Source organism: Nycticebus coucang, chromosome 2 (assembly GCF_027406575.1).
Source record: "Nycticebus coucang isolate mNycCou1 chromosome 2, mNycCou1.pri, whole genome shotgun sequence".
NCBI lineage: Eukaryota > Metazoa > Chordata > Mammalia > Primates > Lorisidae > Nycticebus > Nycticebus coucang.
Window position 1 is genome coordinate 167,120,432 of NC_069781.1, and position 27,694 is coordinate 167,148,125.

Consider the following 27,694-nt stretch of genomic DNA (forward strand, 5'->3'; position numbering starts at 1 on the left):
AAAGAGTCTTTCTCTTGCTCAGGCTGGTCTTATTCTCCTGAGTTCAAGTGATCCATCTGCCTCAGCCTCCCAGGGTGCTAGGATTATAGGTGTGAGAAAGTAGGCCCGGCCCAAACCGCCTTTTTATTTAAGAAAGGAGTTTGTCCAATATATTATTGGCCAGAACTGTCACAAGATTATCACTATCTGCAAGAGAGAATAATAAGTCATTAATTAAATTAGAAGAAGGAACCCCAGTAAAAGAATAACCTGGCAGGATCTTTTTTTTTTTTTGGCTGGGGCTGGGTTTGAACCCACCACCTCCAGCATATGGGACCAGCGCCCTACTCCTTGAGCCACAGGCGCCGCCCTATTTTCTTAAACTATGTTACCCTAATCACTTGCTCACTTACTGGAATGATTTTCACAGCTTTTCTAATGGCAGTGGCCTGATAGAGTTTCTATGCGAGTTACTGTCACCAGAGACTATACAAGGCACTGCAGTGTTGGGAATGATCAAGCCACTTCTGTTCTAGCCACTGGATCTTTGGAGAAAACAAGGAACAGAAAGGACCAATTTAGTCATCCCTTTTATTTTTTCATTTATTTGTTTTTATACAGACAGAGTCTTGCCATATTGTCCAGGCTGGTCTTGAACTCTTGCCTCAAGTCATCCTCCCACCTCAGCCTCCCAAGTGCTGGGATTATTGGTGTAAGCCACCACGCCCAGCATCATCCCTTTCAGATACATCTGGATTCAGTTCCTTTTCTCCATTCACATTCATTGCAAGTCATCACATTGATTTGTAGCTTTTATTTAAATTACAAAAATAGTATGCTTGCTATTTTAAAAATGTGAATTATGAAAATATGTTATAAATAAATTATTCTTCAGTTCCTCCATCCCCTCACTCTCCATAATTGATGATTATGAATACCAGTTTGGTATTCATCCTTCCAGACCTTTCTGGGCTGAAATGCAGCCTGCGTGCACCAGTATGACTGTCCTTATCGTCTTCAGCCTCTGTTCACCCTGACTAGCAGCATGGAACCCCCACCCCACATTGTGAGGGCCTTGATGGGTCAGTTCTTATAGCTCCCCTGCCTTCATATAATATATCATTTTGGTTTAAGGAGAAAACATTCTGCACATTTTCCTGTGACCTTTTACCAACACCTCACGTCCATCTTTATGTGCCACTCCTATAAATGTGTCCTGTTGGTGTCCGTTGCTCTGCGGTGTTCTATGGTCCGGCTGCATTGCCAAGTCTTATGTGTTGCTTAAGGTACCAAGAGGTTTCTCACCTCAGATAACAAGTGTACCCTCCCTGTCACTGTCACTGAAAGATCCTTTTGTTCCCCTTCTTTAGAATCTGAAGGCAGCTGATAGTGACCCCACGGCACCTCCTTACGACTCTCTGCTCGTGTTTGACTATGAAGGAAGCGGCTCTGAAGCTGCTAGCCTGAGCTCTCTGAACTCGGAGGAGTCAGACCGAGACCAAGACTATGACTACCTGAACGAATGGGGCAATCGCTTCAAGAAGCTGGCAGATATGTACGGAGGCGGTGAGGATGACTAGGAGACTCGAGAGATGGGTCCCTAGACCTGTGGGATGAAAAAGCAGAAATTGTGTTGCTGGCGGATTTTCACCTCCCTTCACCAGAGATGAGATTCTGGGAAAAAAAGACTGATCAGTGATGCAGTTAGAATAGTTTAATTTCCACTTTTTAGCTCTAATCTGTGTGTGTTGAAAAGGTTTTGCCTTACTCCTTGAATCTTTATTTTTTCTTTCATCACTCCTTACGTGAGTAATTTTAATATTTCTTTTTTTTTTGGCCGGGGCTAGGCTCAAACCTGCCACCTCTGGCATATGGGACCAGCGCCCTACTCCTTGAGCCACAGGCACCGCCCAGTAATTTTAATATTTCAAAAGACCAACTTTAAACTCAGAAGGTTCTGCCAGCAACATGCAGATTTCCTTAAGTGGGTTTGCCTTATTTTTTAAAGAAAGGGGAGGAGTCAGTTCTAGGTCTGTTGTTTTATGTACATTAAAAACAATCTCCCTTCCCCCTGCCCCGCCTTTTTGTATACTCCTTCCTTCCCCATCACTGCACTGGTGCCCCATGTCCTGACATGCACTCTTACTCCTGAATTGTATCACTTTGCCCCACATGGCAGTCCTCTGGTGCAGAAATTACCAAGCCCTTTTAGGCTGCATCTTGGTCTGGCCTCATCTTGCCTGGATATTGTATACTCCAAAATCCTTTAATGGTTTCCCTTTTCATCTCTTGAGCACATAACTTGAGATGGCATTTATCCATTTACTTGTTCTGAGTAAGAGTGTTTATTTTTGTTGCAGTTTGGCTGGGGCTGGGTTTGAACCGGCCACCCTCGGTATATGGGGCTGACAGTAAGAGTGTTTATTATGTGAATGTCCGTCATTCTGGGGTACTTTGGTTCTAAACAGGGAGACTTGGCCAGAAACTGTGATGAGTTTTCAGGTGCCACTTAATTTTTAATGTTTGTTTTTTAACACTGAGACAAAAAGCGATACATTCTGAGACAGAGAATAGTGCCTAAAGAAATGCGCCAAAGACAGAGGGGAAATAGGAAAAGTGGATGAAGAGATGGCAAGAGAGCTTGTTATTGAGTAAGTTTAGCAAACTGATGCTGAGGATGATTGAGGTGGATCTACCTCATCTCTGAAAATTCTGGAAGAATGGAGGAATGGAGAAATTTCAACACTTGTTCACTACCCAGGATCCTTGTAGCATGGTTTGTTCCTGACACCCAGAACTCCCAAGTGCCTGCTTTTGATGCTGGTTATAGAAAATGCTGACTGATCTGAACATGTTTGCCCAATTCCAAGTGCACATAGAACGCTGAGAATATTAGAAATTCTAATTTTTTCTTAGAAGCAAGAAGAATACATGGCCCTAATGGGTGTTATGCAAGGGGAAGTCGGGGTAGAGAGGATCTTAATTTGGATCTTTTTGTAAATTCACAGTGCAAATTATTTCACCTCTTGACAACCGTAAGAAAGAGTTTTATTAAAATAGCTTTACTGTCTGTCAAATGTTTTTGAAGAAAAAAATCAACTCTGCAATCACTTCTTTGAATTATCTTGATTTATCTGCAGTTTAAGCTATGTCTAATATAGTTCTGTATAGAGAATGTCAGTGTAGTTTCGAGTGTATGTGTGTGGGTGCTAATAATTTTGTATTTTCTTTGGGGGTGGAAAAGGAAAACAATTCAGGCTGAGAAAATTATTCTCAAAAATACATTTTTATAAATTTTATTAAAGAATTTTGTTAAACCATTGTCATCCTTGTTTTATTTGATTCCATCACATCTCCAGGCAAGACAAAAAACAGATGAGGGGGATGAACTTAGTCAAAACATGGAGAAAGAAACCTCATGCTGAAAGGGTTTCTCTACTGGGGGCTAAGTGGGAGAAACTGTACTCACAAGGTAACTTTATTTGAAAAATGACCATCCATGTGGCTTGTGGTGAAACCAATAAACTTCTCTTATCACTGGAAGACTACTGTCGGCTAAGCTGAGGGATAGAGCCATGTTTCAGACAATGCCCACCTACTCAGCAAAGTTGGTACAGGTCAGTGGTTCATTGCTGGGCAATACTGTGGTCCCCTCCCTCAGGAGTCATTTGACAATTGTGGAAGGTCAGGCATTCTGCTAACCATCCTATTAATGCACAGGACATCCTCACACAACAAAGAATTATCCTGTCCAAAATGTCTTAGTGCCACTATTAAACCCTAGTATAGAGTGGCGGCCCCATAAAGCCAGAGGTGGCGGGTTAAAACCCAGCCCCGGCCAAAAACTGCAAAAAAAAGGAAAGAAAGAAACCCTAGTATAGGATAGGCCTATAACTTTTCTCTACTAGAGGAGTGTGACTTTTTATATATTTTTTCTTTTAATTGTGGTAAAATAGAAAATTTACCTTTTGTTTTTTTTCTGAGACCGAGTTTCACTTGTTGCCCTGGGTAGAGTGCAATGGCATCATAGCTCACAGCAACCTCCAACTCTTGGGCTCAAGGGATCCTCTTGCGTCAGCCTCCCAAGTAGCTGGGACTATAGGCACCTGCCACAATGCCCGGCTAGTTTTTCTATTTTTAGTAGAGACAGAGTCTTGCTCTTGCTCAGGTTGGTCTTGAACTCCTGTGCTTAGGCCTCCCAGAATGCTAGGATTACAGGTGTGAGCCACCATGCCTTGCTTGAATATTAACTGTTTTAACCTTTTTTTTTTTTTTTTTAAGAGACAGAGTTTCACTTTATTGCCCATGGTAGAGTGCCGTGGCATCACACAGCTCACAGCAACCTCCAGCACCTGGGCTTAGGTGATTCTGTTGCCTCAGCCTCCCGAGTAGCTGGGACTACAGGCGCCGCCACAATGCCCGGCTATATTGTTGTTGCAGTTTTGGCCGGGGCTGGGTTTGAACCCATCACCCTTGGTCTATGGGGCCAGCGCCCTGCTCACTGAGCCACAGGCGCAGCCCTGTTTTAACCTTTTTAAGTGTATAATTCAATGGCATTAAGTTCATTTGCTTTGTAGTGGAGCCATCGCCACCATCTTTACTACTTTTGCATCATCCCAAACTGAAACTCTGCACCCATTTATTTCATGTACTTTTTTTTTTTTTTTTTTTTTTTTGTAGTTTTTGCCCAGGGCCGGGTTTGAACCCTCCACCTCCGGTATATGGGGCCAGCACCCTACTCCTTTGAGCCACAGGCGCCGCCCTATTTCATCTACTTTTAAATGTATAAGTCAGTGGTATTAAGTACATTTTAAATATGTAACCATCTATTTTTAGAACTTTTTTATTATTGTAAGCTAATCTGGTACCCAGCAGGAAATAACTCTCCATTCCTGCCTCTCAATCCCATAGTAACCTCTATTCTACTTTCTATATAAGTGGAATCATATTCTCATCTTTTTATGTCTGGTTTATTTCACTTAGCATAATTTCAAGTTTCATCCATATTGTATTATATATCATAACATTCTTTTTTATGCCTGGATAATAATCCAATGTATGTTCATCCATTCTTCTCGGGTTATTGCTACCTTTTTTTTTTTTCTGTTTTTGGCTGAGGCTGGGTTTGAACCCACCACCTCCAGTATATGGGGCTGGTGCCCTACTCCTTGAGCCACAGGCGCTGCCCTATTTCTCCTTTTAACTATTACAACAAACATTAGTGTACAAGTATCTTTTTGAGTCCCTGCTTTCAATACTTTCAGGACTATACCTAGTAGGGAAACTACTATGTCATGTGATAATTCTGTTTACTTTTCTAAGGAACCAACAGATGAACCTTGATTGTATCTTGAAGGGAAAATTAAAAATTATAAAAAGGGGTTGGGTTGGCCAAACTTGGTGGCTCATGCTTGTAACCCTAACTCTGGGAGGCTGAGGCGGGTGGACTGCTTGAGTTCAGGAGTTCCAGACCAACCTGAGCAAGAGCAAGACCCCATCTCTACTAAAAATAGAAAAACTATCCAGGTGTGTCAGACACCTATAGTTTCAGCTACTTGAGAGGCTGAGGCAGAAGGATTACTGGAGCCCAAGAGTTCGAGGTTGCTATGAGTTACAATGATGCCACAGCATTCTCCCCAAGGCGACAGAATGAGACTCTGTCTCAAAAAAAAAAAAAATTCTATAAGCTTAAATACCGAATTCTCAGGACACAGGATACATTTGTAGGATTTTAGGCTCAGAGAAGCCTGAGAATGTTTCCCTCTCTTAAGACACAGGGCCCATTTACATTACAGCCTCCTGGGTCTACATCCTCCAACATCCTATCTTATATATTAAAAGGTGCTGTATTCTATGTGTGATATATTACTTTGCTGTAAAACATTTTTGTGAGATTTTATGACATTATTTTTGAAATTATGCATGTTGATTTGTGATGTCTGAGCCTGTACGACCTGTAAGAGAAAAGTAATAATATCTAGGTCCTGTGATACATTGGGATAAAGGATTCTCAGCTCTGGAAATCCTCTTATCTTTTAGGCTTGGCTTGGTGTGCTAGGCCCTTGACCTGAGCCCATGCTTTGGACACCCCATCTGGGTTCCTATTAACATGCCCCTATCCTGGAGCAAGAAATCTGCCAGATCTAGGGGACTTCCCCACCCCAAATCCTCACCCTCTTCTCAGAGCATGCTCCAGGGTCTGGGACCCTGAAATTCCCCCACCAATGCTCCTGGGCTACGCAGGCCTCTTCAGTTGGTCTTCTATCGGGAAGGTGCCCCCTGGTCCTTGTGTATACAATGCAAGTCCCAGAACAGCCTAGTGGTAGTTGCTTGGGAATGGGGAGTATAGATAGAGCTTGAATGTACAGGACTGGGGTGTCCCACCAAAGGCCCCTTGGGGCAGGATGGAGGCATGATAAGAATAATGGCCAGGCTAGATCGCCAGTGTGGAGCTCTGAGGCAAAGTCAGAATCCTTAGTTCAAACCTGCTATATTTTTCAACATAGGAGGATGGAAAATATTAGAGTCTGTTAGTTTGATTTCTAACTTGGAAATATTTAGACTTAGGGGATGAGGTTTTTGCCCAATCCCCACAAACTGTAGGGGCAGGCTTTTCCCACACAATGACTTTCACCCATTTCACTAAATGTTTAACATCCCAAAATGACCTTAACATTTTTTTATTTCCAAAATGAATTTGTGCCTATACACAACAGAGGAAGGGAATATACACAGTGAAATGGGAGCTGTAAGGCTGGGTGCAGTGGTTTACGCCTGTAATCCTAGCACTCTGGGAGGCGGAGGCTAAACTGAACTCCCCTGAACTCTGGAGTTGGAAACCGTCCTAAACAAGAATGAAACCCTATGTCTACTAAAAATAGAAAAATAGGTGGTGTGGTGGGCATCTGTGGTCCCAGATGCTGAGGAGGATGAGGCAGGAGGATCAAATGAACCCAAGAATTTGAGGTTGCTGTGAGTTGACACCATACGTTCACCTGGGCAACAGAGTTAGATTTTGTCTTAAAAACAAAATATCATACTTCAGGGTAAGTAGGTGCAAGCATCTCTACTTCATTAAGTCTACTACTTTTGGTGCCTGAGTATTTTTGTACTGAAATACATGTTATTTTATGCTAAAGTATTTCTCTCTTCCTTCTCCTTCATATAGCAGTTAATCATATTGAATTCCTATGTTCTGCATGTAGGCAGGTTGTGTTAGCCATTTGGGGGGATCCCTCACACACCAGGGGCGTAAACGAAGCAGAAAAGCGTACCTGATGTGCAGGGGGCGTGCCCGACCGAATAGGCCCCGCCCACGCTCAGGTCCCGCCCAGTTGCGCGCGATCTCCTTCAGCCACACTCAACATGGCGCCGACGCCGGTCTGGTGAATCGCCTGCGCTGGTCGCAGACGATGAGTTCCACACCCGTCATGGCGGCCACGGGGCAGTCTGTGAGCAACGGGGCTCTGGAGACGTGCAGTCTGGATCGGATTTTGGAGGCGCTGAAGCTGCTGCTGAGCCCGGGAGGTGAGAGGACGCATCTTGGTGCTCGGCTGGACCCGGGACGCTCAGGGCCGCCAGGCTTCCAGGGCTGCCCTGCGTCCCTTACTGCGCACCTCGGGCTCTCGCGGGCCTTCTGCCCCGCTGCTGGGGGGCTTTGGGCATTGTCTGCCCAGCCTCATTTCATCCTTGAGGAAACGTTGAGTACTGATGTAGCCAACCATCTCTTGCGTGCTTGTCTTGTGCCAGGCAGTGTAAAGTGCCTTGGGGTCACTATTTCATTCAGTCCTTACTGCCGCTCACTTACGTGGTGACTGCGGAAACCCCTTCGGAGGGTTAGACGCCCGTCAAGTGTATTATGTGAGGTCCCGACCGCTTGGGGGCGCAGGTTTAATGTGGACCCTTGAGATTTGTTCAAAATGCCAAGGAGTCCAGAAGTCAGAAGCAGTGACGTTTAAGCAAGTTTAGGGAGCGTGTTTAGGGATTTAGAATCTTAAGGGACATTGGGAGTGGATGAGGCTACCACTCTCCTTTTATAATTGAGGACACCCGAGGCTCACCGAAGAGAGTAAGGTAACCCGCCCCAAATCATGTGGTCAAATTAGGGGCAGAACATGGACCTAGGACCGAGATCTACTGAACCCCCTCCTCAGACTAAGGCCAGATTATTCAGTATAGAGTCTCTGATGTTATCTGGAGCTTTGAGAAAGACCAGAAGGTGTTCTATTTATAATCGGACTGTATGTTTTGGAGGAAGAGATCTGTAGGTAAAGGGACATGAAAGGCCATGAGGTGTTCCCAGTCTCAAATTTGAGATATACCTCTAACTGCAAAAACTCCTGCAAACTTTACACCATACCAGAAGGAAATGAAAAAAATTTACAGTAAATGAGCCGGGCAGGGTGGTTTACACTGTAATCTCAGCTAATCAGGAGGCTGAGGAAAGCGGATTGCTTGAGCCCCGGAGTTTGAGGTAGCTATGAGCTATGATGACACCATGGCACTCTAGCCTGGGCAACAGAATGAGACTTTGTCTCTAAATTAAATAAATAAGTAAATAAATAAACAAGTGACTGAAAGGAACAGATATCATTTTTCATGGTGACAGCATTTTCTGAAGTGTGATATAGATGGTTTTAGATGGTACTAGAGAAACATTCCAGGATTGAAAAATGTAGTATAGGCACGGGGGTCCGTAGCACAGTGGTTCTGGCTCCGGCCACATGCACTGAGGGTGGCGGGTTGGAACCCGGCCCTGGCCAGCTGGGCCAGCTAAACAACAATGACAACTGCAACAAAAAAATAGCTGGGCGTTGTGGTGAGCGCCTGTAGTCCCAGCTACTTGGAAGGCTGAGGCAAGAGAATCGCTTAAGCCAAGAGTTTGAGGTTGCTGTGAGCTGTGATGCCATACTCTATTGAGGGTGACATAGTGAGACTCTGTCTCAAAAAAAAAAAAAAACAGTGTAGTGATCATGGGCCTAGGTTCTGGGGCCAGACTGCCCATTTTGAATCCAGGCTCTGCCACTTTTACAGTTTATGTGCCCTGGGGCAGATAACTTAACCTTAATCGCCTCATCTGGAAATGAAAATAATAATATTCCCTACCTCACAAGGTAGTTGTAAGAATTGAGTTAATATACATAAAACACTTGAAACAATGTATCTGCTATTACTAATTTAATTTTTTTTAATGATTTAGTTTATTTTTATTTGTTTATTTATTTTTTTTTTTTGAGACAGAGCCTCAAGCTGTTACCCTGGGTAGAGTTCGGTGGCATCACGGCTCACAGCAACCTCCAACTCCTGGGCTTAAGCGATTCTCTTAAGAATCAGCCTCCCAAGTAGCTGGGATTACAGGCACCTGCCAAAACGCCTGGCTACATTTTTTGGTTGCAGCCGTCATTGTTGTTTGGCGGGCCGGGCTTCATTAGAACCTGCTAGCTCAGGTGTATGTGGCTGGCGCCCTAGCCGCTTGAGCCACAGGCGCTGAACCTAAATGATTTAGTTTAAATAAACGAATAACAATACAGCTGGGACTCAGATAAATGGCAAAAATCATGGCACTGGTCTGTGACTGAAATTTGAAAAACACTGTTTTAAGGCAACAATTCTCAGACTTTCTGATTTCAGGATTCTTTTCCTACCCTCTAAAAATTGTTGAGGACCTCAAAGGTTTGTAGGTTACATGTATCAATATTTACTGTATTAAAATATTTAATTTATTTGAAAATAGTAAACCCTTTGCATGTTGACATAGTGACTTTTTAATGAAAAATAACTATATTTTATAAAATAAAATAACTTATTGGGAAGAGTAGCGTTGTTTTACATTTTTGCAAATCTCAGTTGGATTTTCACATCCAATTGTGTCTGATTGAAGTAGTTGAAGAAACCCTTTGCTTACATAGATATGCAGTTGGAAAAGGAAGGAGAGTTCAGTCACCTTTTCAGAGCATTGTGTCTATTCTTTTATACCATACTAAAACTCACCAAGAGGCAATTTTCTTTTTTTTTTTTTAATTAAATCGTAGCTGTGTACATTGATATGATTATGGGGCATCATTCACTAGCTTCACAGACCGTTTACCAAGTTTCACATATACCCCAAGAGGTAATTTTCTTAAAGGTTTGTTGAAATGTGTATCGGAGCTCGTATCAATAAATTTTTCATACTCAGTACACACATGAGAATTTAAAAGGTAAATAATGACGGGCGGCGCCTGTGGCTCAGTCGGTAAGGCGCCGGCCCCATATACCCGGGGTGGCGGGTTCAAACCCGGCCCCGGCCAAACTGCAACAAAAAAATAGCCGGGCATGGGCAGCGCTTGTGGCTCAAGGAGTAGAGCGCCGGTCCCATATGCTGGAGGTGGCAGGTTCAAACCTAGCCCCGGCCAAAAACCACAAAAAAAAAAAAAAATAGCCGGGTGTTGTGGCAGGCGCCTGTAGTCCCAGCTACTCGGGAGGCTGAGGCAGGAGAATCGCTTAAGCCCGGGAGTTGGAGGTTGCTGTGAGCCATGTGATACCATGGCACTCTACCGAGGGCCATAAAGTGAGACTCTGTCTCTACAAAAAAAAAAAAAAAAGGGAAATAATGACTTAGTTTTTTATTATTTAAACTAAGTCTTGCTCTATTGCCCCATTTAGAGTGCAGTGGCATCAGCATAACTCACGGCAACCCCAAGCTCCTGGGCTCAAGTGATCCTTTTGCTTCAGCCTCCTGAGAAACTGGGTCTAAAAGCATCCACCATCACATCTGGTTAATTTTGTCTTTCTTTACTCAGGCTGATCTCAAATGATCTTCCCATCTCAGGCTCCTAAGGTGCTAGGATTATAGATGTCAGCTACCACGCCCGGCCCTGACATTGTGTAATTGTGAAATAGTTTTGACCTTGCAGACCCTTGAGAGATCTTACCCCTGGCAACCCAGGTCCCTCTTCTACTACACTTTGAGAGCTGCTGCTTTAAGGCAATTAGCCCATTTATTTTCAAGTAGATTTTATTTTCATCACCAGTAGAGGGCAGAGAAGACTACTAATGAAGTCCCTTTAATGAAAAGGGACTCTTAAACTTCACTGAGAGCTTTCAAGTCACTTTCTTTTTTTTTTTTTTTGCAGTTTTTGGCCGGGACTGGGTTTGAACCCACCAGCACCCTACTCCTTTGAGCCACAGGCACTGCCCTTAAGTCACTTTCTTTGTGCCCCATGTTTGGGTTCAAAATAATATAAAGTCCTAGGAAGTCATTTAGAGGTTGATTGGTCATCTTAAAGGTTGGTAGTAACAAGCTATAAGAGCACTAATTTCCTTCTGAGGTATATAGAATTAGCCAAAGGAACCGGATGTCCATGCTAGTGGGGCAGAACAATTGCCCTGGAAAGTTCTAGAGGAGTACTTCAAAATTCTTACTTTTATTGTTTCTTTTTAAAAGTAGTTAATGCTTGCTATAGTAAAGGCTAAAAAACCAGAAACCAAAGAAGAAAATTAAAATTACCTCAATCTTACTACTCAGAGCTTACTACTACTAGCAATCTAGAAAATATTATTTTTCCTTTTTAAAAAATTGGACTCATGGGGCGGCGCCTGTGGCTCAAGGAGTAGGGCGCCAGTCCCATATGCCGGAGGTGGTGGGTTCAAACCCAGTCCCAGCCAAAAAAAAAAAAAAAAAATTGGACTCATGGGGGCAGCGCCTGTGGCTCACTGAGTAGGGCACCGGCCCCATATACCAGAGGTGGTGGGTTCAAACCCAGCCCTGGCCAAAAACTGCAAAAAATAAATAAATAAATAAAAGGAAAAAAAATTGGACCCATATATATTGTTTTATAACCTTAACTTTTAGAGTAGAAATAATATATATTTAATATAGAAAAAAATAATTAAGCAAAAAAAGAAAAATGACTTATAACCCAACCACCCAAACATCATCCCATTTATTTATTTCTTTATGTATTTTTTTGAGACAGAGTTTCTCTATGACGCCCTCAGTAGAATGCTGTGGTGTCACAGCTCACAGCAACCTCAAACGCTTGGGCTTAAGCTATTCTCTTGCCTCAGCCTCCCAAGTAGCTGGAACTACAGACTCTTATCATAATGTTATTTTTTGTTGCAGTTATCATTGTTTACTTGGCCCGGGCCGAGTTCAAACCCGCCAGCCTTGGTGTATGTGGCTGGCACCGTAACCACTGTGCTACAGGCGCCAAGCCAAATCTTGAGTTCTTACTGATATTCTTTATTTATTTATTTTTTTATTTTTTTGAGACAGAGTGCCGTAGCATCACAGCTCACAGCAACCTCCAACTCTTAGGCTTAAGAGATCCTCTTGCCTCAGCCTCCCAAGTAGCTGGGACTACAGGTGCCTGACACAACACCCGGCCATTTTTTTTTTTTCTTGGTTGTAGTTATCATTGTTGTTTGGCAGGCCTGGGCTGGATTCGAATCCACCAGTTCTGGTGCATGTGGGTGGCACCCTAGCCACTTGACCTACAGGTGCTGAGCCCGATATTCTCAATTCACATGAAACGTTTGGGGTGTTTATATTTCATAAATTTTTTCATAATATTTCATTATGAAAATTTTGATGCTTACAGAAAAGTTAAAAAGATTTTACAGTGACTACTTGTTTGTATGCCATGACCTTGATTTACAGTTAAAATTTTACCATAATTGAGTGATCACATATTTGTCCACTTCTCTGTTCTTTGATTCTGTATTTTATATTTGTATTTATTTTATCTGAATATTGGCTGCTAATGAAATTAATTATTTACTTATTGTACCTCTATTTGTATACATATATATAAATATATAACACATTTGTACATGAAGAGAAGAGCAAGTAATATATTGTTTCATATTCTTTCTCATTTTTATGGAAGAGGTACTATGCTAAATATACATTCTTCTGCATCTTTTTTTTTTTGTAGAGACAGAGTCTCACTTTATGGCCCTCGGGTAGAGTGCCGTGGCCTCACACAGCTCACAGCAACCTCCAACTCCTGGGCTTAAGCGATTCTCCTGCCTCAGCCTCCCGAGTAGCTGGGACTACAGGCGCCCGCCACAACACCCGGCCATTTCTTGGTTGCAGTTCAGCTGGGGCTGGGTTTGAACCCGCCACCCTCTGTATATGGGGCCAGCGCCTTACCAACTGAGCCACAGGCGCCGCCCTCTTCTGCATCTTTTTTAAACTTAATTTTTCTTAGGGATCACTACAGAGATACATAGAAATCATCCTTTTCCTTCAATAGCTGCAGTTTATTTAGCCAGTTCTATATTCATACATTTAATATCATTGTTTACTCAACCAGTCCTCTGCTAATGGATGTTTGGATTGTTTCAAGTCTCTGGCTGATACCAGAGGTACTGCAGTGCATAATCTTGTAAAATACGTCATTTTGCATTTTTGCCTGTGTCTCTATAAGATAGATTCCTAGAAGTGAGATTGCTGGGCCAAAGAGAAATGCTTATGTAATTTTGTTAGATATTGCCAACTTCTCCTAGTTCCTACCAACAATGTATGAGAGTGTATGTTTCCCCATACACTTGCCACAGAATGTGTTATAAAACTTTTGGATTTTAGCCATTTTGAGAGATGGGAAGTGATATTTTGGTATAGTTTTAATTTACTTTTATTATGAGCAAGATTGATCATATGTTCATGTTGAAGGGCCATTTGCATTTCCTTTTCTATAAACTGTTCAAATATTTTGCTCATATAGTGTTTCATAGTCTTTGTTCACATTAGAATATAGTATGAACATGGCATTTAATGGTGTTCAACATCATGTTTTTTCTTTTGCTCATTTTTTATGTTCAACATCATTTAATGGCTGCAAAATATTCCTTTATTCATTTGTTCAACAACAATGTATTGAACAGCTTCCATCTGTGAGGTTTTGTTCCAGGCAAAGAGGATACAACAGTGAAGAAAACAAATCAACATCACTGTTCTCAAGGAGTTTTTATTCTAGTTGGTGGAATAACAATAAACAATAAGCAAAATATTAATAAATATTTCACACCATACAGTATATTAGATAGCAGGAAACCATAATTTGTTCAGCCAACTGTGTTATTAGATGTTCCTTTCTAATTTTATGCAATTATACATAATGCAGTGTTGAAGTAATTATCGATTACATTTGTATTCCTTCTGATTTGTTTCTTACAAGGTTTGTTAACTTTAGTTTTGAAGTCTGTTGCATCTTGTATTTATTTCTATTTTCAACATTTTTCTTTTTGTTTTATAAACAAATAGAAAAGTTGAAAGAATAATACAGTGAACACCCTTAAATATACCATTTATATTCCACAATTCACATTTAATATGTTTGCTTTATCACATTTCTATCCAATTATCCATCGATTCCTCTTTTTTATTTACTTTTTTTTTTTTGAGACAGAGTCTCACTCTGTTGCTCAGGCTTGAGCGCCATGGCCTTAGCCTAGCTCACAGCAACCTCAAACTCTTGGGCTCAAGGGATCCTCCTGCCTCTGCCTCCTGAGTAGATGGGACTGCAGGTGCCTGCCACAACACCCAGCTAATTTTTTGTATTTTTGGTAGAAACAGAGTCTCTCTCTTGCTCAGGCTGGTCTCAAACTCCTGAGCTTAAGGAATCCTCCTGCCTCGCCTCCCAGAGTGCTAGGATTACTGGCACTAGTCATTGCTTCTAGCCTTATTTACTTTTAAAAAAATTTATTTACTTAATTTTGATGCATTCAAAATGGGTTGCGGATATCAGTACACTTTACTCATTATAACATTAGCTAGAGTTCAACATTTATTTGTTTGGGTTTTTTTGTGGTTTGCTCTTTGGTTTAGATAAAATTTACATAGAATGAAATGCATAAATAATAAGTATCCCATTCAGTGAGTTTTAAATATATATATACCTATGTAATTCAAACCTCTGTCAAGATGTAGATCATTACTATCATCCTAGAAAGTTCCCTCCTGCCCTTTCTGAATTATTCTTCATACCTATTCTCCTAGAGGCAACTGGTCCTGGGTTTTTTACCCCATAGATCAGTTTTGCCTATTCAAGTCTTTGTTGTGAACATATGTATTAATTTTTCTTGGATAGGTATGTTGGAAAAGAATTGTTGGATTACAAGGTAGGTGTATATGTGGTGTTATAAGAAACTGCCAGACCAGCTGTGCTTTACTGATGCTATACTTCTGCCAACAGTGTATGAGAGTTCCAGTTGATTCACATCATTTAGTGTTGTCAGTCTCTAAATTTTAGCCTTTCTGATGTGAGTGGGTATATAGCAGTATCTCATTGTGGTTTTAATGTAAATTTCCCTGATAATTAATGATATTGAGCATCTTTTCTTATATAGTTGGTTATTTCAATATTTTCTTTTTTGAAGTGTCTGTTCAAATAATTTATCCAGTTTTCATTGGTTTGTCTTCTGTTGAGCTGTAAACATTCTTCGTTTATTTTATTTATTTATTTATTGATTTTTGAGACAGTCTCACTATGTCACCCTTGGTAGAGAGCTGTGGTATCGTAGCTCACAGCAACCTCAAACTCTTGGGCATAAGCAATTCTCTTGTCTCAGCCTCCCAAGTAGCTGCAGCTACAGGCACCCACCACAATGCCTGGCTTTTTTTTTTTTTTTTTTTTTTGAGATAGAGTCTCACTATGTCACCTTTGGTAGAGTGCTATGGTGTCACAGCTCACAGCAACCTCAAACTCTTGGGCTTAAGTGATTCTCTTGCCTCAGCCTCCCAAGTAGCTGGGATCACAGGCACTCACCACAAAGCCTGGCTAATGCCTGGCTATTTTTTTTGTTGCAGTTGTCACTGTTGTTTAGCAGGCCCAGGCTGGGTTCAAACCCACCAGCCTTGGTGTATGTGGCCAGCTCCCTAACCACTGAGCTACGGGCACTCAGCCTCTTCATGTATTTTGAATGAATGTGCTTGTCATATATTATCTCTCAACTTGTGACTTACCTTTTCATTTTTAGAATTATATCTTTATAGGGCCAGTGTGGTAGCTCATGTCTGTAATCCGAACACCCTGAGAGGCCAAGGCAGGTGGATTGGTTGAGGTCAGGAGTTTGAGACCATCCTGAGCAAGAGCGAGACCCCATCTTTAAAAATAGCCAGGTATTGGGCGGCGCCTGTGGTTCAGTGAGTAGGGCGCCGGCCCCATATGCCGAGGGTGGCTGGTTCAAACCCAGCCCCGGCCAAACTGCAACCAAAAAATAGCTGGGCGTTGTGGCGGGCGCCTGTAGTCCCAGCTGCTCGGGAGGCTGAGGCAAGAGAATCGCGTAAGCCCAAGAGTTAGAGGTTGCTGTGAGCCGTGTGACGCCACGGCACTCTACTGAGGGCGGTACAGTGAGACTCTGTCTCTACAAAAAAAAGAAAAAAAAAATAGCCAGGTATTGTGACAGGTGCCTGTAGTCCCAACTACTAGGGAGGTTGAGGCAAGAGGATCGTTTGAGCCCAAGATTTAGCTGTGAGCTATGACCCCATAGCACTCTATCCAGGGCAACAAAGTGAGACTCAGTCTCAAAAAAAAAAAAATAAAAAAGCCAGAGAGAAAAAAGATTTTTTTTTTTTTTTGAGGCACATTCTCACTGTGTTGCCTTCAGTAGAGTGCTATGCATCATAGCTCACAGTAACCTCAAACTGTCAGCTCAAGCGATCCTCTTGCCTCAGCCTCCCAAGTAGCTAGGACTACAGGTGTCCACCACAATGCCTGGCTATTTTTAGAGACAGGGTCTCTTTTTTTTTTTTTTTTTTAGATAGAGTCTCACTTTGTTGCCGCCAGTAGAGTGCTGTAGCATCATAGCTCACAGCAACCTCAAACTCTTGGGCTCAAGCAATTTTGGTTCTTTTGTCTCAGCCTCCTAAGTAGCTGGGACTACAGGTGCCTGCCACAATGCCCGGCTATTTTTTTGTTGTTGTTGCAGTTGTTATTGTTGTTCAGCAGGCCAAGGGTGGGTTCAAACCTGCCAGCCCTAGTGTATGTGGCTGGTGCCTTAACCACTGGTCTGTGGGCTCCAAGCCAATACTTTGTTTTAATGCCATTGTGACCAGAGAACATACTCTAGGAAATGGATATCTGTTGAAAATATATATTTTGGGGGTCTCTGCTCTTGAAACATGGGGAATAGAAACAGGCTAGAGAAACAATAACATTTTGGGACATTGTTCCATAGGAACAGTGAAGGAAGGCAGGAAATGTGGTCTTGAATTCTACCTGGGCTGGGTTAGCACAACCGAAGGAGGCTTTCCAGAGCCAGTGCAAGCCATGCCAGGCCTCAGAGGATGAACTGAGGCAGCAAGGCATTCCACTGAGAGGGAAGTACAGTTTGTGTTCCATATGTATAATCTCCATTTTTTTCCTTTTAAAGGATCAGGCTCAAGTCCACTACAGATCACAAAACATGATGTCTTGTTGACTACTTTAAAATCTAACCTGTCTGCTTTGGAGGACAAGTTTCTGAAGGATCCTCATTGGAAGAAATTGAAATTTCTGAGAGATGAAATTGCCAATAAGGCAGAGTGGCCACAAAACTCTGAGGATGTCACTTGGAGTTTTACTTCTCAAACCTTGTTGTTGCTATTGTGCTTGAAGGAAACCATGATCCGTCTTGCAGCTGATTTCAATCCAGGCAAACCCAACCCTAGGACTCCAGAAGTTGCTCCTGCCTTGAGCCCTGATGCACTTAGCATCTCACAGCAGAAGACTGTCCAGTCTGTTTTGCAGTTTGTAGTCACCTTAGGTGTCTGTCCCTATCTCATGCCTGGCGTTGGAGTCCCTTTGAGATGCAGAACTGAGTTTGGTGCCCTTGTTCAAGATGTGGTATGTCCCAGTGCTGCCCCTGATGCAACTCGGAGACTGTACACCAGCTGCAGGGTCCTTCTGGATGTTGCTCAGCATGCAGCTCTGGGGAGCTTGATTTTCTGCCGCCATTTTGGGGACATTGCAGCAGGTCTGTGCCAACTGGGATTCTGCCTAACCAAAAGGAAAGCACTAACACCTGCAGAAGAGGTACATATACATTAGAGAGAGAGAGAGAGAGAGACTGTGTGTGTGTGTGTGTGTGTGTGTGTATGGTCGTGCACAGTTTTTTTTATTATTAAATCATAGCTGTGTACATTAATGCAATCATGGGGCACCATACACTGGTTTTATATACCAGTGTGCACAGTTTTTGTAAAAGACAAATCTTAGTTCTTTGGAAATGGGCTGATTAAAAGATTTAGAATGTCTATTAAATGCCAAACCATATCCAATGGTTAAATGATTCTTTTGGGTGCTAGTCGTCTGCACACCTGGTGAGTCTACTTCACCTGTTTCTCATCATTTTGTGGAACAGCTGTTGCAGGCTATTTCCTTTAGCTTCTGTTTCTTCTTTTATAAAGTGTGTATATAAATACCTGCCCTGGAAGGTGGTTGTGAAGATTTACACACAATTATTTGAAGATAATGTGTGTAAAGTACGTAATCCAACCCCTACTAGTGCTCATTAGAAAGCAATTACCACTAATACTAGTATCAAACCATTCATCCCTTCTTCATTCAGTTCTTGGGAGGATTAAAGTGAGATAACTTACATAGAGCACCTGGTGTACTGCACAACTCAGTGTTCATTGTTATTTTTAGGTGTTGGGTGTATATGCCTATTTTTTATTGTCACCTGGTTTTCTTCAAATAACTCACACACTGACAGGGCAGATAGCACTTACAAGAATGATGATAGCAGGAACTTCTATCCCACCTGCACCCCTCCACTCATAGGAGGACCACTAGCATTGGCAGAGGAACGAGCCAGAAGAGGGGGTTAAGATGTATCAAGGATGCATGTGGCTCCCATGTAAGGTGATTGCTTAGCCACCACAACCAGTCTCACAGTGCCCTATTTCTCTGTTCTCTTTCTATGTCACCCTCAAACTTGTTCTTTTTCTGCTTATTCTCCTTTGCTATTCACTCTCCTGTCTGCATTCGTAAACATTTTCCTGAAAGCCATTATCACCCAAGTAGTGACAAAATTATGAGTTCCCCCAGGGCTTTTACGTTATGGCAGCAGAGCACCTCCTCTTTCCTACACGGCTGTGTATATATAGTGACAGGTCTAGCAATGCCTACTGCCCGCACTTCCCTGAGGTAGAGGGATCTGGGTTGACAGGTCATAGTACTGTTACTGAGGCTGAATAATGCCCCCGGGGTCTTGGGTAGGAGAGAGAAAAGAAAAGAGAAATACATAAAGAACCAAGTAGGAAGGTTGGAGTAGCTGACAGAGGGAGACATGATGGGTGTACGTTAGGAGGGTGGACAGAGTTCCACCGATGGCTCCTGCTCTCAGCAGCACCCTTAGTTTAGTGAGTGAAGTGGGAATGGGCAGGACCTGACTGTGAGTATAATAGTAATTACCAAAGGGGGATAGCACGGTTAGGGACCTCACAATAGCACCCCTTTTGCTGCCCAAGTTCTGAGTGAGTTAAAAGACAGTTAACAGAGTAAGAGATGAGAAATCAAAATGTCACCTCTATTGCTTATAAAGGCAAAGTTGGAGGGTACAGCTTATAGATGGAAGCAAATCTTCTGAACAGTGCTCTCCAGAGTTAGACAATCTCACACTCATCCAGTTTAAGGAGTGTTGGAAAATTGCAACATGGCAGGGGATAGGGCTCTGTGAAATGCACAGCAGGGACAGGTAGAACGGCAGGTGTACTCACTCACCAAAGAAGAGGAATGAGCTGATCAGTGCATGCCAAAACTGCTCAGCAAGTGAGTTTATTCCATGTTCACCAATAAGATGGGTCACATAACCTGCCCAGAGTGGAGTGAGCAAGACATGAAGAGAGGGCCAGACTGTTCTAGTAACACAGCATCCTCTGTGTGAAAGGAAATCGAGTGCATAGAAGCTTTCCTTCCCCTCCCTTCACAAGCATCTTTGTACATTGTTGTAAAACATTACCTTCTATTGCCTGCCGGGTCTGTGTTGCACTAAAGCCAAGTACTTATTTCTTTTAGGTTTTAACTGAAGAGGAAAGAACCCTATCCAGGGGGGCTTTGAGAGACATGTTGGATCAAGTGTATCAGCCCTTAGCAGTCCGGGAATTACTTATCCTCCAGGGAGGACCACCCCAGGTACCCAGGTCTGGGGACTCTTGTGGGTGAATTGCTAATGTAATGTGTGCTGTATTATCTTCTTCTCCTGGAAAATTAGATGGTTATAGTTCCTTATTTAGCAATTTAGTTGAGCCTTATTTCATCTTTCAGGGGTGTCCCACCTGCAGCCCTCAGGCCACATGCTAATTATTTGAGAACTGTTTTACTTATCTGTTGTGCTTATCTGTGGTGTCTGATATTATGAAAAGTAAGCACAGAGCTTTTTGCTTTTTTTTTTTTTTTTTTTTTTTTACTCAGATCCTTTTTTATGCTCATCATCTTTAGTTAGTGTTTACCTATTTACTGTGTGGTCTAAGGCAACTCTTATTCTTCCAATTTGCCTCAGAGAAGAATAAAGTTTGGATACCCCTGTTAGATCGTTCAATGGTATTTATAAAACTAAGTAACAGAAGCCGGGCGTTGTGGCGGGCGCCTGTAGTCCCAGCCACTCGGGAGGCTGAGGCAAGAGAATCGCTTAAGCCCAGGAGTTGGAGGTTGCTGTGAGCTGTGTGAGGCCACGGCACTCTACCGAGGGCCATAAAGTGAGACTCTGTCTCTACAAAAAAAAACTAAGTAACAGTGACCCTTAGAATAACTTAAAAGGCCTTTTCTTTAATAGAATAATAGATACTTCTCCCAGAAATATTGTGATCCCTTTTTTTAAGGCTTATGGCAATTTTATATGTGATATATTTTGTTCATTCTGAAACTGAATTTATTTTTAACCAAAATTTGGCTGTCTGACAATATGTTCCTTTGGCAAAAGTACTTAGGCACCTATACTTTGAATACAGTGTATATTTGAAGTCAAAAAACTAAAACTAGAGTTATTTTTTATTCTATTCTTTGCTCCCTTTTTGGAAAAATATAGTATTTACTCAGCTAGGCATAAGATAGTTTCTCTTTTTCCTTAAAAATAATTATCTAAAACATTTTAATTTCATGATTTAAATAGAATTTAGGTGGAATTTGCTTTTAGTACCTACATTTTATTTAATGAATCTAGGTGTGTAAAGAGTAGGGAGCCAAAGGTATTGCTGTAGGTCAGGAACTAGGACCAGATCTTTCAAAAAGGAGCCTTTGAAGGAATCTGATGTGTTCTTGAAACCACTATGTCACAGGAATCAGAGTCGCTAAATCCACAGAGGCCAGGGCTGGAGTGCTTTCTCATTACAGTGAATCGCCCTCTTAATGGCAAATAACATTCATAAGGATCTTTGGAAGCTGGACTTGATTGGCAGGACCACATTCAGAGACTGGTTGGATTAAGTTTGTGTTCTCAGGACCTACATTTTATTCACTGATATGTTTGTGTTTCTTTTCATTCATTCATAGAGGGAATAGTTTTGCTCTGTTACTCTGGCTAAAGTGCAATGACATTATCATAGCTCACTGTAACATCAAACTCCTAGGCTCAAGCCATTCTCCTGCCTCAGCCTCCTGAATAGCTAGAACTTCAGGCACGTGCCACTGTGCCCAGCTAATTTTTTCTTTTTTTTTTTTTTTGTTTGTTTGTTTGCAGTTTTTGGCCATGGCCGGGTTTGAACCCGCCACCTCTGGTATATGGGGCTGGTGCCCTACTCCTTGAGCCACAGGCACTGCCCTATTTTTTCTATTTTTTATAGAGGCAGAGTCTCACTCAGGATGGTCTAAGTTTAAAATGTCATTGATTTTTCACAGTATTTTTACTTTCTTAAAAGTAATGCTGAAGAATATTTTGTAAAAGGAAAAAAATATTGCTCTTTTGAAGTCTAAATAGTACCCTGTTCCTTGTCATTATGGCACGGTACTTTTTTAAAATAATGTCTACATCTATTTCATTGACATTCGGAATTCATACCTTCATCTTCCTTTTTTCAGTCCTGCACAGATGTGAAGACACAGCTTAAGTGTCAGGCCCCAGCTTGGCTCCGGCATCTATGCGGGCAACTGCTCTCTGAAAGGTTAATGAGACCCAATGGTGTTCAAGCAGTAGTCCGGGGCATTTTGGAAGGAGCAGGTGGTAAGTAATAAAATGTTTCTGTTACTTTCTGCTTTCCTTTGAGTCAGAGTCTGAATTGAATTATTGGTCCTTAGTATCTACTTAACTGAAACTAAACTGTCTTTACAGAGATTGAGGAGGTTAAACTTGGAGTCCCTTAAGGAGCTTCTTTCCCAAAGAACTCATTCTCTTGATGTTTTTCTAAAACAGTTGTGATACTCTGCTCATTTTGTTGAGTAATATTGTAAGCCATTTCAGATAATTTAGAACATTAGAGGAAAACATTGCACAAAAAATTGAAGTAAAAACCCTGAAGAAAGTGTGAAATGTAGGGCCAGGCACAGTGGCTCACACCTGTAATCCTAGCACTCTGGGAGGCCCAGGCGGGTGGATTGCTTGAGCTCACGAGTTCAAGACCAGCCTGAGCAAGAGCGAGACCCTGTCTCTACTAAAAATAGAAAAATTAGCCAGGCATTGTGACAGGTGTCTGTAGTCTCAGCTACTCCACAGGATAAGACAAGAGGATCGCTTGAGCCCAGGAATTTGAGGTTGCTGTGAGCTGTGATGATGCCATGCACTCTAACAGGGTGATGGACTGAGACTCTGTCTCAAAACATAAAAAAAGAAAAGAGGGCGGTGCCTGTGGCTCAGTGAGTAGGGTACCGGCCCCATATACTGAGGGTGGCGGGTTCGAACCCAGCCCTGGCCAAACTGCAACAAAAAAATAGCTGGGTGTTGCGGTGGGCGCCTTGTAGTCCCAGTTACTGGGGAGGCTGAGGCAAGAGAATCTCCTAAGCCCAAGAGCTGGAAGTTGCTATGAGCTGTGATGCCATGGCACTCTACCGAGGGCAACAAAGTGAGACTCTGTCTCTACAAAAAAAAGAAAGAAAGAAAAGAAAAGAAAAATGAGGGCAGCAGCACCTGTGGATCACTGGGTAGGGCGCCGGCCCCACATGCTGAGGGTGGAGGGTTCAAACCCAGCCTCGGCCAAACTGCAACAACAACATCAACAAAAATAGCCAGGCATTGTGGTGGACGCCTGTAGTCTCAGCTACTCGGGAGGCGGAGGCAAGAGAATCGCCTAAACCCAAGAACTGGAGATTGCTGTGAGCTGTGATGTCATGGCACTCTACTGAGGGCAATAAAGTGAGACTGTCTCTCTAAAAAAAAAGAAAGAAAAGAAAAAAGAAAATGTGAAATATAGAATAGTTTTCTTTACACTTTAAGATGCAAACTTTGACATACAGTTTTAGAGTCATGATCCATATTAATAGGGAAAAAGTTAATTATGCTAAGCACGGAGGTAGTTTTCAATTTATATTTTTTCTTTTATTTTTTAAACAAAATTAGAAAACATGCACATAGCTCTACAAGGCTTCTAGTGAAAAATAGCAGTCCTTGGAAGCATTCCAATCTGTTTTCCATTTCAAGAAGCAAGCACTTTGGGCAGCGCCTGTGGCTCAGTGAGTAGGGTGCCAGCCCCATATACTGAGGGTGGCAGGTTTGAGCAATCCTCTTGTCTCAGCCTCCCAAGTAGCTGGGACTATAGGTGCCCACCACAACACCTGGCTAATTTTAGAGATGGGGGTCTCCCTCTTGCTCTGAGCTAGTCTTAAACTCCTGAGCTCAAGCAATCCACCCGCCTCAGACTCTCAGAGGACTAGGATTATAGCCATGAGCCACTGCACCTGGCCTAAAATAAACTATTCTCAATAGAGAAAAGAAATTCTTTTTACCCTAAGTTTTTCAGTAAATTTATCAGATGGAATCTTATGTGGGGAACTGTCATGAATTTTCAAATCTCTCTCCATTGTGCAAGCTGGGGCAGCTGGTGGGTGTAATGCTGAGGCGACAGCTGCTGACTGGAAAAAGTGTGACCAGATTGCAAAGATTTTGGCTTCTTGTCCCCAACAGTCTCTGTCACCAGAAGGATACTACAAGGACATCTGCCCCCAGGTAAATTATTTGTTTGTTTATCTGCTTATTTATAGAAAGGGGACTTTTTTTTTTGAGACAGAGTCTCACTATGTTGCCCTTGGTAGAGTGCTGTGATGTCACAGCTCACAGCAACCTCAAACTCTTGGACTTAAGCAATTCTCTTGTCTCAGCCTCCCAAGTACCTGAGACTACAGGTGCCTGCCACAAAACCTGGCCATTGTCTGGTTTAGTTGTCATTATTATTTGGTGGGCCCGGGCCGGATTTGAACTCACCACTCCAGTGTATGTGGCTGGCGCCCTACCCACTGAGCTACAGGTGCCACCAATGTTCCTTTAATATTAAGGTAAAAGTAGTATAATGTAGTTTATTGTTCAGTGAGGAACGTTCTTAATAAGTGAATAATAACCCATGGAAGAGGCTGACCTAACTGTTCAGCTCAAAAAAAAAAAAGACAAGAAAAGAATGAAGGAAAATGAAAAATAGGGCAGGCGCAGTTGGCTCATGCTAATAATCCTAGCACTCTGGGAGACTTAAGAGGGTGGATTGCTTAAGCTCAGGAGTTCGAGACTAGCCTGAGCAAGAGTGAGACTCCCATCTCTACTAAAAATGAAAAACTGGGCAGTGCCTGTGGCTCAGTGGGTAGGGTGCCAGACCCGTATACCCAGAGTGGCGGGTTCAAACCCAGACATGGCCAAACTGCAACAAAAAAATAGCTGGGCATTGTGGTGGGCGCCTGTAGTCCCAGCTACTTGGGAGGCTGAGGCAAGAGACAGTCTCAAGCTGTTGTCCTGGGTAGAGTGCTTTTGCGTCACAGCTCACAGCAACCTCAAATTCTTGGGCTTAAGCAATTCTCTTGCCTCAGCTTCCCAAGTAGCTAGGAATACAGGTGCCTGCCACAACGCACACCTATTTTTTTTGTTGTAGTTTGTCCAGGGCTGGGTTTGAACCCACTACCCTTAGTATATGGGGCCGGTGCCCTACTCACTGAGCCACAGGCACCACCCAGAGTTTGAGGTTTCTGTGAGCTGTGACACCACAGCACTCTACCAAGGGTGCAATAGTGAGACTCTGTCTCAAAGAAAAAAAAAAAGGTTTTTATGGGCGGCACCTGTGGCTCAAGGAGTAGGGCGCTGGCCCCATATGTCGGAGGCGGCAGGTTCAAACCTCACCCCGGCTAAAAAAAAATAAAGGTTTTTATTTTTACTAATCCGATAGATGAAAAATGTGGAAGGAGTTTTTTTAATCATTACTGCCTATGAATTGAGATGTAAAATTTATCTCTTGGAGTACAGTTTGAAGAAAGTCATTTAGTTGTTACACTGATTTTCAGGGTTCTCATAAGTAGCCATGGATGGGAACAAAATATCACAATGCAAAGATCTTTTATTATTATTTATTTTTTAATTTTTAAATTTTATTTAATTTTCTTTTGTTATATTTTATTTTATCTTATACAGAGAAGTCTCACTGTGTCATAATGTCATGTTTCTTGCAAAGAATGTGGTCCTTACTTCATGTAGTTTTTCTTGTAGATTCTGGATTTATTTCACTTTCAAGATAAATTGACAGCACGTCAGTTTCAGAGAGTTGCCACCACTACCTTTCTAACTATGTCAAGAGAGCGCCCACAGTTGGCAGCAAAGTATTTGCTTCAGCCAGTGCTAACTCCTCTCCATCGATGTTTGAATACAGGAGGTAAAGGGAGAATTCTGGTGATTGGGTGTGTCTCTAAAGGACCTTCTTCAGTGGTATTTTAATGTCTTTAGTTCCCCTTTCCCCCCAACTTTTTATAATATTTTGAGAAGTTCACTTCACAGAAGTTCCAAGAAGAGTACATTGAACTGGGGTGTCCATAGCTCAGTGGTTAGGGCACCAGCCACATGCTCTGGGGCTGATGGAGTCAAACTTGGCTGGAGCCTGCTTAAACAAACAAACAAAAAAATAGCTGGGCATTGTGGTGGGCACCTGTAGTCCCAGTTACTAGGGAGGCTGAGGCAAGAGAATTGCTTCAGCCCACGGCACTCTACCGAGGGTGACAGTGAAACTCTGTCTCAATTTAAATAAAAAGGTACATTAAACTACTCATAAACACTTCACCTAGATTGACCAACTGTTCACATTTTGGTCACATTAGCTTTATCTTTTTCTACACACCTAAACATATTTTTTCTTTTTTTTTTTTTTTTTTTGTAGAGACAGAGTCTCACTTTATGGCCCTCGGTAGAGTGCCGTGGCCTCACACGGCTCACAGCAACCTCCAACTCCTGGGCTTAAGCGATTCTCTTGCCTCAGCCTCCCGAGTAGCTGGGACTACAGGCACCCGCCACAACGCCCGGCTATTTTTTGGTTGCAGTTTGGCCGGGGCCGGGACCGAACCTGCCACCCTCGGTACATGGGGCCGGCGCCTTACCGACTGAGCCACAGGCGCCGCCCAACATATTTTTTTCTTCTCTATTTATTTATTTATTACAGAATCACTTTGTTGGCCTGGCTAGAGTGCAGTGGCATCATCGTAGCTCATTGCAGCTGTAAATACCTGAACTCAAGTGATCCCATCCTTCCTCAGCCTCCCAAGTATTTGGAATTAAGGGCCTGTGCCAACACACCTGCCTAATTTTTTCTGTTTTTGATAGAGACATAGTCTCACCATGATGCTCAGACTGGTCTCAAACTCCTGACCTAAAGCAGTCCTCCTTCCTCAGCCTCCCAGAGTTCTGCGATTACAGGTGTAAGCCACTGTGCTCTACCAAAACACATTTTATTCTTAAGCATTTGAGAGTTGTAGGCATCACAACATTTCACATCTAAATACTTCAGGATGCATCTCCAAGGAAAGCTGTCAGTCTCCTACATTACTATCATGTAGTTATCATACTCCAGAAATTTAACATGGGTAGAATTTACAATCATCTAATATACAAATTATATTCAAATTTCTATAATTGTCTCAATAATTTCTTATATGGCTTTTAAAAAAATCTAGAATCCAATCAAGAATCATGCATTGTGTTTAACTTTTTATGTCTTTTTAGCCTTCTTTAATGTAGAATAGTTTCGTAGTCTTTTGTCATTTACAAAGACATTTTTGAACAGCCCAGGTTATAGAATGTTCCTCAATTTGTATTTGTTCAATTGTTTCCTCATGATTAGATACAGCTTATACTCCATAGATGAGTGTTTCTCCCTCATGTCTCCCACTTCAAGGGACACATGTTTTCTTTCTTGTTTTTTAATTTTAATTTAATTTTATTTCTTTTTAAATTTTATTTATTTATTTTATTTATTTATTCATTTATTTATTTTGAGGCAGAGCCTCAAGCTGTTGCCCTGAGTAGAGTGTCGTGGCATTACAGCTCACAGCAACCTCCAGCTCCTGGGCTCAAGCGATTCTCTTGTCTCAGCCTCCCAAGTAGCTGGGACTACAGGCACCCGCCACAATGCCTGGCTATTTTTGGTTGTAGTTGTTTGTCATTGTTGTTTGACAGGCCTGGGCTGGATTTGAACCCACCAGCTTTGGTGTATGTGGCTGGCGCCTTAGCCGCGTAAGCTACAGGTGCCGAGATAGGGAGCGCATGTTTTCAATTAATCCTATTTACTAGTAACATTGAGTTTGATCATTTGATAAAGGTGGTACATACATTGTAGCAGCCAGATATTTTCATTTTAAAAATA

General features: G+C 42.3%; 2 protein-coding genes across 3 annotated transcripts in view; both read left to right on the plus strand.

Moving 5' to 3' along the window:
- Nucleotides 1–3,301, plus strand: part of LOC128595777 (cadherin-1-like) — a 111,332-nt gene extending 108,031 nt beyond the window's left edge. Inside the window, exon 17 of the mRNA XM_053604739.1 lies at nt 1,350–3,301. Within this exon, the coding sequence (XP_053460714.1) occupies nt 1,350–1,559 (210 nt within the window). The 3' untranslated portion in view covers nt 1,560–3,301. The remainder of the gene's footprint in view (nt 1–1,349) is intronic.
- A 3,961-nt stretch (nt 3,302–7,262) lies between these two features.
- The window catches only part of TANGO6 (transport and golgi organization 6 homolog), a 200,973-nt gene continuing 180,541 nt past the window's right edge, over nt 7,263–27,694 (plus strand). The window contains exons 1-6 of one of the 2 annotated variants that reach the window (XM_053604717.1): nt 7,263–7,506; nt 17,338–17,978; nt 19,965–20,081; nt 21,963–22,104; nt 23,903–24,039; nt 25,555–25,717. In XM_053604717.1, coding sequence (XP_053460692.1) covers nt 7,392–7,506; nt 17,338–17,978; nt 19,965–20,081; nt 21,963–22,104; nt 23,903–24,039; nt 25,555–25,717 — 1,315 coding nt within the window. In that variant the 5' untranslated portion in view covers nt 7,263–7,391. Of the gene's footprint in view, nt 7,507–17,337; nt 17,979–19,964; nt 20,082–21,962; nt 22,105–23,902; nt 24,040–25,554; nt 25,718–27,694 lie in introns of those variants that run through there. The other variant, XM_053604725.1, reaches the window with a different exon arrangement.